The 12,488-nt window shown below is 35.6% G+C and overlaps 1 protein-coding gene across 4 annotated transcripts; it reads right to left on the minus strand.

Annotated features, from left to right (window-relative positions):
* Window positions 1–435: 435 nt before the first annotated feature.
* LOC106137050 (protein Son) lies at window positions 436–11,884 on the minus strand. 4 transcript variants are annotated; one of them, XM_013337802.2, is made up of 14 exons: window positions 10,898–11,884; window positions 10,583–10,675; window positions 9,954–10,133; window positions 9,299–9,462; window positions 8,602–8,777; window positions 8,092–8,238; window positions 7,616–7,686; window positions 7,207–7,295; window positions 6,461–6,540; window positions 6,004–6,084; window positions 5,336–5,446; window positions 1,690–1,881; window positions 866–1,033; window positions 436–609 (listed from the first exon to the last, which is right to left on the minus strand). In XM_013337802.2, exons 1-14 carry the CDS (start codon window positions 11,755–11,757, stop codon window positions 496–498), a joined length of 2,526 nt encoding a protein of 841 aa, XP_013193256.2. In that variant the 5' UTR covers window positions 11,758–11,884; the 3' UTR covers window positions 436–495. The 4 variants fall into 4 exon arrangements, 3 of the variants coding, with proteins under 3 accessions (XP_013193256.2, XP_013193262.2, XP_013193277.2); XM_013337823.2 differs by lacking the exons at window positions 436–609; window positions 866–1,033 and adding an exon at window positions 2,073–2,145 and having other exon boundaries at window positions 1,742–1,881; XR_001228675.2 differs by lacking the exons at window positions 436–609; window positions 866–1,033 and adding an exon at window positions 2,073–4,169 and having other exon boundaries at window positions 1,806–1,881.
* Window positions 11,885–12,488: the final 604 nt, after the last annotated feature.

The following is a 12,488-nucleotide window of genomic DNA, read 5'->3' on the forward strand; positions in this document are numbered from 1 at the left end:
AAATTACACAGTGAACTGTGCGTCATAGAAATGAATTCTTTCCTCTCATCAACGGTTTGGTGAATAGGGCGGTTATTGCACAATATTTACATGAGACGGGGATTTTTTTCTAATGGGTTTCCTCCGCCACTGTTGCTACTTGGCGTGTCGTGTTCATTCTTCCAACAATAATCAAATTTCTCCTTAGTAAACTTCAGTTTCAAGTCCATTGGCTCGCCACCTTTAGTAAAGATTATGTATTTATTTATTTAAACTTCATTGCACAAAATACAAATGTGAAGCACAATTGGCTTATGGCTAACTTAATGCAGGAAGCATTATCTACCAGTCAACCATTGGGTCTGACGAGAGAACTTTATGTGGGTTCAAACTAAATAATTAGGGATCAAATATCGCCTATTGCAGGAACCAATAAAAAAAACAATAATACTGATTAATTTATTTATTTTATTTATTGCATATAAACCGTATAACAAGGTTCTTATGACGATAACATTACAGCTGGAGAACCCCTATTTTCTGTAAAGCTAACTGAGCGGCATCTGCCTTTGCTTGCTTCTTGTTTGCGCTGGCCACTGCTGGTTGGTACTCCACACCTGCTACTTTTACCTGTCGATAAGAATAAAAGCACATAAAATATTTGTAAATTTACACCATTATCCTCTTGAACAATTTACAAAATCCTGCGTAAAATGAAACGTTCCGCTAATTTCTTCAACCGTGGGAATTTCGGGAAAACAACAACAATAGACAAAAAAAAACTACTGCCAAATTTCAAAACCAATAGAAGAACGGAGAATTCTCAGTTACCTCCAACAAGACCTAGAACGAACTGAAATCGAAAAAAATAAAAAAAACAAATTACCTTGAACAGGAAATTCTTCTTATGATCAGGTCCGCATTCGAAGCAGAGATTATACTCCGGGGGTCCGAGTTTCTGTTTAGAACAATATTCTCCCAACAACGATACAGGGTGCTTCCCTCCGGCCACTACAGGGGCGGCACCACGCCTACCTTGGCGGTTTGGTTTCATCTGAAAATAATAAATCGTTAGAAAAACATGTAAACACAACACTTGAAAATATCATCGCTGAATAAGTTTTTTTTTTGGCAAAATAAAATATAGGTACAATGAACAACAGTGTGTCTTAATGATATAAGGCATTCTTTGCCAATCGAACATTTGGATGAACTATATAATATTATTAATCTAAGTCAATATTACACCAATTATTATAAGTCTATGCTATCTGTATATAAAAAATTAAAATACAAATTAAAACAAAATAAATTGTCAGATATCAACATACACATAAAAAAGTAAACAAAATTATCACGTGACTTATTTATTCCGCCGGTTATCTTTTTTTTGCGATGTTTGCAACGTCACTGGCTGAACGATCTTAATCACTTGTTTTTTGTTTACCTTTTTTTACTAACCTTAAAACTATATAAAAATTAATGTAGTAAACAAAACTACTAAGCTTTATAGTGTACTAGCTGCGTGCCGAGGCTTCGCTGCCGTGCTGATTTCGGAATAAAAAGTACTTATTATGTTATTTTAGATCATAAAGTACTCGTATACAAAATTTGTAGATTTTGCCTTAAAGATAAACAGACATACTTCACATAGTTTTACTAACTTTCATATTTATAATATAAGTAAGATTAAACTTTGGACCTACTTACTCCTTTATTATGCCTGGTGGTGACCTCCTCCTTCGATTGCAACCCTCTTGTGTCTAACTTGACTTCGAGGAGCAAAGGTTGGAGGGTTCCGGTACCTTCTTTACCCAACCCCTGGCCCGGGGTCCACCCCATTTTCTGTAGAAGGTGCATACCCATGCCGCCTTCCACTGGCGCGGCTCGTACAAGTTGATCCTATACATAAAACACAAGTTAGACGGCGAAAAAAAAGTAGGCAAACATAAGGTGAAGATTTTTGAATTTGGAAGAAATAAATAAAAAAAAAATGTATTTGCAAACTCTCTGAAAAACATTTAAATAAAGAATTGAACTTTCAAACATGGATTTTTCCTCTTGATGTTCCCTCCCGTTGGTGGGATACTTACCTCTAACTCTTTGCACCTATCACCTGACGGCCATGGAGAAACGTAGTGCTCGCATCACCTTATCAATTAAAAGCTGCAACAAATATTCATGAATTCCCCATATAAGCCATGCTTTTCTATGAGCCAACGATATTCGAAACTCCAAAGAGTAAGGAATAACTGAAAATGCTCACAGAATCACTAGGCTTGTAAAATAAATATAACTGACTGACAAATACGAGTAAATACTATAAAAATTGTTACGTTATATAAATTGAGCATTGTAAAAAATACAAAGTCTTTGCTAATATATCACCTATTTTTGTCTCTCACGGCATTTAAGTTGATGAGTGACATGGGATCACACTAAGAAGCCCCAATCATCATCTCCTTTCAATGCCCTTTTATAAGATACAGCCTAGCATTGTGCTTATGATCATATTGAAATTAAATCATTAAATATTTTTGGTTATTTATTTTACAAAACATTTATGTGCAGATATTAATTACAATACTTGCAAAAAAATACATAAATTTACATGAATACATAGAAAAATATATAACAAGTCAGTCGTGACGTGTAAAAAGGAGGGGAACACTGAATATTTGTATGCAATGCTAGGTAATGGTGATTCTCATGCCATGAAGCATGGCATGGGAGTTACCATCGATGCCAAGGCACTTTGGTGTGAAGAGCGAACTGGGAACTTATTAACGTAGGTTGAAAAGCAATATGTTTTATCGACTCTCTCTTTCACGCTTTGAAATTGACAGGACTGATAGAAAGAGAGAGATGATAAGGCATAGTGTTCAACGTTCGTGAATAAGGTTGCTGGTTCAGTTCACGCTTCGCACGATAAACGAACATGGAAAATGTGATGGTGACAACAACATTCGTCTCTTGTTTAGAAATAATAAACTTGAATTCAGAGATAGGGATTACAACGGGTGGTTTTTCAAAAATCAGCCTTTCTGCGCAAGAATCGATCGATTAGCTGATCTCAACTTGTAGATAATTAATGTATTACCCAAAGGTCTTAAACAAAATTTTACGTCTGAATTTGTGTCCTATGTAATTTTGCCGGAGTTAATCAGCCATCCTTATTATTTTTCTCGAAAATAAATATATCGTCAAACAAACACAACACGTATTTCTAAACCAATAAGGTCTTCCAATTAGCAGTTGTATGATAACATACAATAAGTGCTACTTCATAAAAGAATTTGGCACGAACACACAGAATACAATCTATTTTTGATGATAACATGTCGGTACATTTAAGGTATATAACGTCACATGTATTAGTAAGCATCTAATGTTGATTTTATCGATACGTGCAATATAGCATATTCAAATTATGTGGCTATCTTGAATGACTAGATTTTATACTTATTTGTTTCGGGTAGTTACCTAAGCCTCATATTAAATCCTATTCTTAAATTCCGATAGACTTATAAACTTGGGATTCTTATTTATACATATTAAATGTAAGATAGTGCGGGTGCATTGGGTATTTTTAAAAAAATCGTTATATTTCCCAAAAAAGATAAAATTTCAAACTTTATCTACCTACGTCCCAGCAGTTCCGAATGTACATTGTCAGTAAGTCAGTGAGTAACTCGGAGTTTCATACATAGTTATTGGTATTTAACGTACAACCTTCTAAAGACTACTTGGGTACATCAAAACAAACAACACTTGTTAATTTTTTTGTTTTTTTTTTGCATACAAAAATAAATACATAAATTCTGGTTTGGAAATCTGCACATCTTACTCAATGTAATGTCAAATCACGCATATAAATTGATGTTGCGTTTGCGCTGTCAAAAACAGAGTTCCGTTTCACAGAGTGAATATTTTGGTATTTATAATATTAGGTTTAGACAAAAGTCGCAGAACAAAAGATGTACATATGTTCCTGCGTACCTTAGCCATTATGGGAAAGTTATACGTTTGATACCAAATAACCCTGTATAATTTGTATTGTTTAATAATTTTTGGACAAGAAATGTTGTTGTAACCATCACAATGCAACAATAGGTCGGAAGGTATAATACACTGTATTATAAGTTCCGACCGGGCGCGGACCGCGTGGCAATCCCGAGCGGAGGTTGTGGCTGAAAGTAAAGTCATTGCGAGAGGCTTAACGTATCAACGAACAATATTTGCAGTACTATATTTATTTTGTTTATATATTTATATTGACGTCCGATGAAAATGCTGCAGTGTAGTTTGTTCCGCCGCTTCTTCTACACATGCGCTTTGGAAGCGGTAGTAGTTATAATTAGATTTAAGTGATGTGACGTCAATAAGTGATACCTTGTATCCAATTTTGAAAATAAATCTATTCTATTTATTTATTTTTAAATTTCTTGCTTGTTACGTACTATTTTCTATTATAATAGAAATAATGGACCAGTGTGAGTAACTACGTGTCTATAAATAGAGACATACCTAAGTCATAATTACATGCTGTGAAAGATTTGGCGTTTTGTTACGGTGGGATTTTTTCCCAAGTCCAACCCGCCTTGAACTTCCTATGTACTAGTTAATAACAATTTTTTTTTGACATATTGCCTAGGTACTCTAGTCGCCTCATTCGAAATCCACATTATAGCTTTGTGATTTATCTAATAGAATTATACTGTCGGACGGTATTATTAAAAGGTGCCTACAAATAATAGTTCTGCAATTACGTTATGTTTGATACGTTAAAACATATCTCATTTTGTTTTCCTTGTCCTGCGTGTTCTTTTATTATCACAATTATATGTATTAATTGAAAACAGAATTTCGTCCATTGTGATAAACAAAGAACGGTAGGTTTTTAACTCAAAAACCAATATTTATGAGAAAGCATTTTATTGTCAACGAACCTGTCTGCAAGTAAAACAAGTCTGCAAGAACGACGGAAAAGGTTCGCTTAATAAAAAATTTGAAAGAGATACTAAGTATATAAATCAATACATGTGTTATGTAAACGCCGGAATACTTTTTTAATTCTCAATAAACTTTTGCCAATGTAAGATAAAGTAAGTATGCACTTCTGAATCTTCTTGAAAACCAAACTCATTTTTTCGACTCTAATAAAATTTTGCTTTCAAATAAGAATTGGCTCAATGAGCATTCATTAGCGAAACTCATGCGCCACAAACTCTCCAACATGTTTAAAAAAAAATGTTAGTTTTTAAACGTGTTCGAAATTCTATAATTAAACATGGCGCAGGCGATCCGCAGTTTTTTGTAGAATTGGCAGTCAACATATATATTGTAACGTGAATACCTTTTTGGCCCAAGCTTGGGCCCCGCTCGCCAATTCTTTGGGCGTCAGAATTTGAGCCCCCGTCGACCCCGTAAATTGGCCCAAAGTTGATTCCTTCGAACTCCATCCAAACTGGAACAAATAGAGTTATTTTTAATTTATTTAACATTTTATTGATTTTTCTCTTTTCTAGAAAAATAGAGTGTACCAGTTACTTCTCTACTATGAAAGATTGGTATAAAGTCTATCAAGGGAAAGGCTTATAAACTTTGGATTACTTTAGGCGGTGAGTTAGCAACCCGTCGCTATGTGGATCTCAATTGCATCATTAAGGTCAACGAGGACTTACAGTCTTATCCAGATTGTTAACTCTATTGTACACGAGTATGCATATTTGACAAATGTATGTATTTGATAAATCTTACGGTGAGGGTAATCATCGTGAGGAAACCTGCACACGCAGAAAACTGGATGTGTAACCATGGTCGATCGGGTTAGGTTTACCTGCAAAGGTTGCTGAGGGCAGATGGGAGTCGCTTCGTTTAAAAACATGACTCACCCAATCCAGGGTCCATGGTCAAAGGCATACCCTGGGCTCCTCTCCAGAGTGGTGAGGATGCAACCGGGACTAAAGCCAGGAGGAAGAAAAAGAAGTATGTTTGACAAATGTATAGTCTGTAAAAACTTACACCTCGATTAGAAGAGAGTTCGTTCCGTTCCTGTTCTTGGCGAATCATTGCTATCTTTTGTGATACTATGGACGCCACATCCTGTAACAGAAAACAATTGTTTTTTATATTAAAAAAAAGAATAATTTGTGGTTTAAAAATTAAAATGATTAAATGCCTACGATAATAGCTCAGAGCTAGGGGGTTTTCTGCCGGCACATAAGCATTGGACAATATTTATCTCTTTTCCGTGGACAAGGCAAAAAATTGCTAAGGGAATAAGTAAATTTAGGATATTGGCAGTACCGAAAGACCTTATTTGCTTGCATCTATGTCAGTTAAGACTTAACAGACTGTTTTGTTTTTATTGGTAAGAAAATAAAACCTCTAAAAGTTAACACTGTTGCGATAAGTGAAAATAGGTCTACGAACTATAATTAATTTGTATTTGAGAGATTGGTAATAAATAAATGTTTACAATTTTCGGTGGTTCAATTCCAGGTGGGTAGGCTTGAGGTCCCGGCGCGGGTAATGCCGGCGTCGGCACCGACGTTAGCTCTGAAAGAAATTTGTTTAGGTTGAAACAAGTTTAAAGTACAAACTAGCTATTACCCACAACTTCGTTCGCCGTAAAATTTCATTGAAAAAGCTGATTGTATTGGCACTTAGAGGCGTTGAGGGAGGTATTTTTATATTTCCCAGTTTTGAAGTTAGACTGAGGCTGATACATTTGAAAAAACCGCATACAAATCGGAGCAATAGTTTTCGCGTTTTGCCAGTACAAATATACAGACAGACAGATATTCTAAAACCCATATTTTTAGCTTGTGTTGGTCTTATCTTTTAAGTACAGACATCGATCAGTTTCCCGAAATAAGCAAGAACGGAATGTTATAGATGATACAGACATTTGCTGAGGAATCTTTGGAAATTCTGGATTGGGGCTCGTGACAAAATGGGTTAAGGATAATCAAGTTTTGACGTCTGTTATTCAATGAGCACAGTGAAGATTTTTATATAGAATTTGTATATAAAAATGCGATGGGCTAGCAACCTGACATTAAATTAATCTAAATTTTATCGAGACTCTTAACTCTATCTGCCCTGTACCTAAGGGATGAAGTCATGATATATGTCATCGTAAAAAGATAGCAAGTTGAAAGTATGGGCCATACTTTCAACTTGTTCTCTTTTGTGGGTTAAAATAAGACCAATACTACTTACGGGCGCCAGTGGTGAAACTCTTCATATAAGCTGGGGTGTTCACAGGTGGCGCTGGTAACGCCAGTGGAGCCGCCGGTGTTGGGATCGCTCTGAAATATTGTAAAAAATAAATAAATAAAACTTTAAATGCAAGCATAAGAAGTAATCTGTCGATTTAAGAAGACTCAACTTGTCACGCTTTCATGTCAAGTACATGTCAGCTCTGAAATATTGTAAAAAATATAAAAAATAAATAAATAAACCTTTAAATGCAAGCATAAGAAGTAATCTGTCGATTTAAGAAGACTCAACTTGTCACGCTTTCATGTCAAGTACATGTCAGTGCCTTTTTTGCCAAATCACATTATTATTTCCATATATAAAAGTAAACCCTTAAATTAAATAAGGAATTTATGATAAGTGAACTTACTTCACAGTCTCAGGAGCTGCAATTGCTTTTGGTGGTTTTGGATTCGTGTTTGAATTCAACTTCGCGACTTGCTGTAAAAAAAATGCTGTCATTAATTAAGGGCTATTGGAAGTACAAATGCTTTTGTTTGTTTGTTTTTTTTTTTGGGATACTCCACTTGGTACATAAATGCCGATGAAGCGAAAGAAGTACATATACAGGAATCATGAGTGGAAAGATGTAGTCTCTGTATAGCCCTTCCCTATCTTATGTATGTACCACTATATATTGGGGTCAAGTTTATTTATACATAAGTCAATTGGAAAAATAATTGGTACATGTAAGCAATATGATTAGAAGTTGTAGCCGGGTAAATTCATCTCAATCCGTGCCATTTGAAGGGCACTTTAAGACTGGATACGGTCATATATTTAGGAGTTAGGTTCGGCCCTTAGAAACAACATCGTGTAATGCGTTATCATGTTTATGATACATACCATATCTTTTCGAGGCGGCGATACAGGAACCCATTCTGATGCCTTCTCCCTGTGTTGTGAACCTGAAGACACCGGGAATTGGAGACGAAGTTCCTCCTTGTTGGCCACGGGTAACGTACTTGTCTTTATGGGCAGTGGAGCGCCACCCTAACAATAAAAATATAGTGTGAAGACTTTATAATTTCCAAAATAAATAAGCAAAAATTATTATTTCTTAATTTGGTAGCACAAAAAACATAGTGATATTCAGTGTGTTCAACCACTGTCTGGCGCATGCGCAGTTTGTAAAAATCGATCTATTCTCTAGATCAATTTATCGATAGGTTTATAAAATTGGGATTCTTCTGGCTGGCAACTTGTCACTATCTCTGATTTTCATCCTAGTGTACACTTTAAATACATATGTAATTTTTTGTATCAATACTTATACAACTTTTAGTTCCTACATTTCCTGCAACATTATTATGTTCCTTTAAAATAAAAAAATGAAATAAATAGAAAATAACTTACCCTAATATTCATTACAATGGGCGCCTTCTCTTTAACCAGGAAAGGATGGTGGAAAGCCAGCGTGTCTTCGTTCTCGCTCATATCTTCATCGTTGGATGAGACGGAAGACAATTCACCAAGCGCTTCTTTCTTTGACAGATGTTTGCAGAAATCTGTCAGCTCGTCTACTGATTTTCCTATGGTAAAACCAATCGTCGGAGAACATCGATAAAACTTTTTAAAAAGAACTTAGTATAACAGTTATCTTTTCCAATATATAAATATACTAGCTTTTACTCGCAGTTTCGCCAGCGCGAATCCCACGGGAACTTTAGTTATTGCCGGGATGAAAAGTATCCTTTGCCCTTCTCCAGATTCTTAATTATATGTGTGCAAAATTTCAAGCAGTTGGTTCAGTAGTTAACGCGTGAAAAGGTAGCAAACAAACTTAAATAAATAAACAAAAAATTTAAATTATTATTTACCAGTTGGAAGAACATAGGTTCATGTTATATAGTATGTATGACGAAATTCGCTTATTTTTCAGTGGTTGGCTTAAGACTAACAATTTTACACACCGAGAAACTCTGTTTTCTCGAACCTTCGACCAGCAGTGTGATACAATCTTTTACCTTATTGTAACTGCCAAAAATTGCCTATGAATCGAAAGCAAAAAAAAAAAAAGAAAGTTCACAACTCTTCGGGCAGGTTGACTTACCACCAGACTGTATGGCGGCCATGACCTGGCTGCGAGTGTGCGGCGGGAGCGCGGCGGCGCCGGCCGGCACCGCGCCGTTCTTCAGCATGTTGATGGCGTTCCGGCGAGCCACTTCCAGCAGACGCTTCTTCTCGCTGTCCGCCAGTTTCACGCCGCTTGGAGATCTGCGAGAATAGAAGAAGTCTATAAGCTGTATAATATTACCAGTTTCATAAGTTACACCAATGTACCTGCGCAGAAGTATAATTTTTGCATGGCGCGACGATATTTCAGCGTATCAAAGCGCGCGAACTTAACTGTTCATTATTGTGAGCGAAATAGCATGAGACATTTTGTTTTTGGATTTTTTGTTTAATGCACTTGTAAAGTAATAGTCGTTATTTTATTGAGTTTTCATTCGGTTTGATTCGGCGGTAGGTTGCGATATTCTGCGCCAACGCAATGTGGCAATGCGACTTACGAAAGTGGTAGTACTGTAGTTTGATGTCAACCTGTAATGCTCATTAGGTCGCGTGATCTTTCGGTCTTATAGCTAATTCGAAAGAAGAAGATTCTTAATCGCAATTCTAGCAGTATTTAATTAGCGATATTTTATCTGCACTTTTAGTGATTCCTATGCCAGCCTTCTTAAAGGCAAACCCCAGACTTAACAAACCTTGATCTTCTGCCTCTATGTCTCGGCGAGTGATGGCGGGCTCTCGTCCGCGACCGAGACCGGGACCTCCTCGATCGAGATCCATGTCGGGACCGGCTTCTTCGTCTCGACTTCGAACTGGACCGGCGATGTCTTCGAGACGCTGAACGGGACCGAGATCTACGAGATCTGCTTGTGGATCTAGGCAGATTGAGACAAATTTGGTAAACAAATAGTTGTATATTTCTCTCTTCTCTTTGAACGTCATTAACAACTTGTGTGTATAGGAAAAAGTCTATGAAAAATCATTGAAGAAGATTGTAGTATATGGGCAAAAATATGGCTGCGGTATTGTGTGTTTAGTGTCAAGGGAATGTTTATCAAGTGTAAGAAATTAAGGTGTGTCTATACATTTTTATAGAATTTATAGAAACATTATTTAATATAATACCTAAACACCAAAAGGCTAATAACATTTAAAAAATCCTTTTTGGTTTAGATTATATGGCTCAAATATTGTTTAAGGATGGTTCTCTGATCAAGAAACCAGCTATACTTGGACACACCACCCAGATAATCACAGTATATATTTAAAATAATAAAAGATTTAAATTAAATAGCATAAGTAATTATGTATCAATGAGTTTTACCTTCTACGAGATCTACTCCTGTCTTTTGTTGAAGATTTGTGTGAGCTCTCTGAACGCTTACTCTTCTTTGATAAAGGTTTTTCTTCCTCAGACCTATTATTAAAAAAGAACATTTGTCAAATGATACTTAATAATCCAAAAATAACAATTTGTGTTATATTATGGCAGTAATAATTGCACAGTAAACCCAAAAATACTGTAGTGAAATGCAATAAACAGAAATGTCAAAAATAAAATTGATATATGCTAAGCTTGGGACTTTTACTAATTCTTAATTGACTAATTCTATTTCAACAAAAAAGATGTTTTCATTACACTTCCTGTTTGGCTTCCTCTGCAGCTTGCTGTTTCAATATGCCTCCAGGGTCAGAAGTCTTGGGGAAATTGGAAATAACTTCAGCAGCAGAGCTACTTGATGAGTCTGTGTATTCCCCTTCTTCATATTTCTCCTTCTTCCTTCTTGCCTCCTCTTCAGCTTTCTTTACCGTTTCCTCAAACACAGTACTGAATTTTAAATTCTTAATCTGAATTTTACCTTTAGCTTTATCATTCTCTGTATCATTTTTCTTACTATCTAACTTAACCCTCAAATCATTCGGATCTAGGTGTTCTCTAGGAGAATCTGGCATTGGAATGAGACTGGTGTCAATTATATTCACATCTTCAGGTTCTTCAATCTTGATGATTGTTTTCTTATCTTCTTTAGATTCATGTTTAGATTTTTCTTCCTTGACCTCTGGCTTATCATCCTCCTTTTTAACCTTAACATTTTTAGTTCGACTATAATTTTCAAGTTTTATTTTTAACTCAGGATCAGGTTTGATTTTGATAGGACTTCTCGATCGGCGTCGTGAAGGTGAACGATCGATATCTTTGCGTTTTTTAGACTTACTCTTTTTTCTTTTTTTACGCTTGTGTGAATAGGAACTATCAGATTCACTACTACTGCTGCTACTCCTACTACGTTTTTTCTTCTCCTTTTTGTGTTTCTTTTTACTCTTCTTGGATTTTTTAGACGAAACTTCTTCTATTTTCGGCGGTGCGGCGTTAAAAGCACCGAAAAGTTCAGAAAGAATCTCACTCGACGACTTTGTGCAGTCATCTTTTTGTTTTCGCTCAGGGGTTGTTTTCTCCCTTTTAATAAGTTTTTCGATTTTTTCTATTAAACTTGTCATGGTAGACCGTTTTATTAAAGAAGTTATCCCATTAAATCATCAGATGTAAATCAAATAATGTAAGCAAAGCCAAATAAGAACTCTACGAATAAAAACAACAAACGGCCATTTTGTGATGTGATTGATCTATTTTCTTGACTGCTTTGACAATGACAGTGACACGGATGACACTACTGCCAGCATTTTTTAAACAAGTATATGAAGCACGAAACGTTATTAATCTTGAAATGGAACTGACGCTTTATCAAGCAAATCAAATATTTTAGTAACACGAAAACCCTCATCGCTAAATGTAACAAGTAAAATTTAACGTATACAAAAACATACCAAACGGAACAAGCAAACTGTTTGAAATAACAAATATCTAAGACTCGACCTAAAAATAACGACCACACGATACTTAAAATATACGTTCGCTATTTTGGGTATAAACCGCCCAGTCAAGCCTCATCAGCCTTAACTTTGGCACTTGGACCAGTTTTGAGTTTTAAAAATTTGTTATCTTCTAACAAAACATTTTAAAATTTTGAGTTGTTTCGGTTATATCAAATAATTCCTTTGATGAAGGAAAATCTTGCGAAAATAAAAAAGAAACAGGTAAATTCCAATTAGAAAAAGTTAGTCTCTCTCAGCCAGTGATGCTTTGCTTTCCATCAAGCTTTCACGGTTTGTAAATAATAATTACAGTATCTATTTTAGTTGCACCTCGGATCAAATATGATAATGATAAT

This window comes from Amyelois transitella, chromosome 8, assembly GCF_032362555.1.
Source record: "Amyelois transitella isolate CPQ chromosome 8, ilAmyTran1.1, whole genome shotgun sequence".
NCBI lineage: Eukaryota > Metazoa > Arthropoda > Insecta > Lepidoptera > Pyralidae > Amyelois > Amyelois transitella.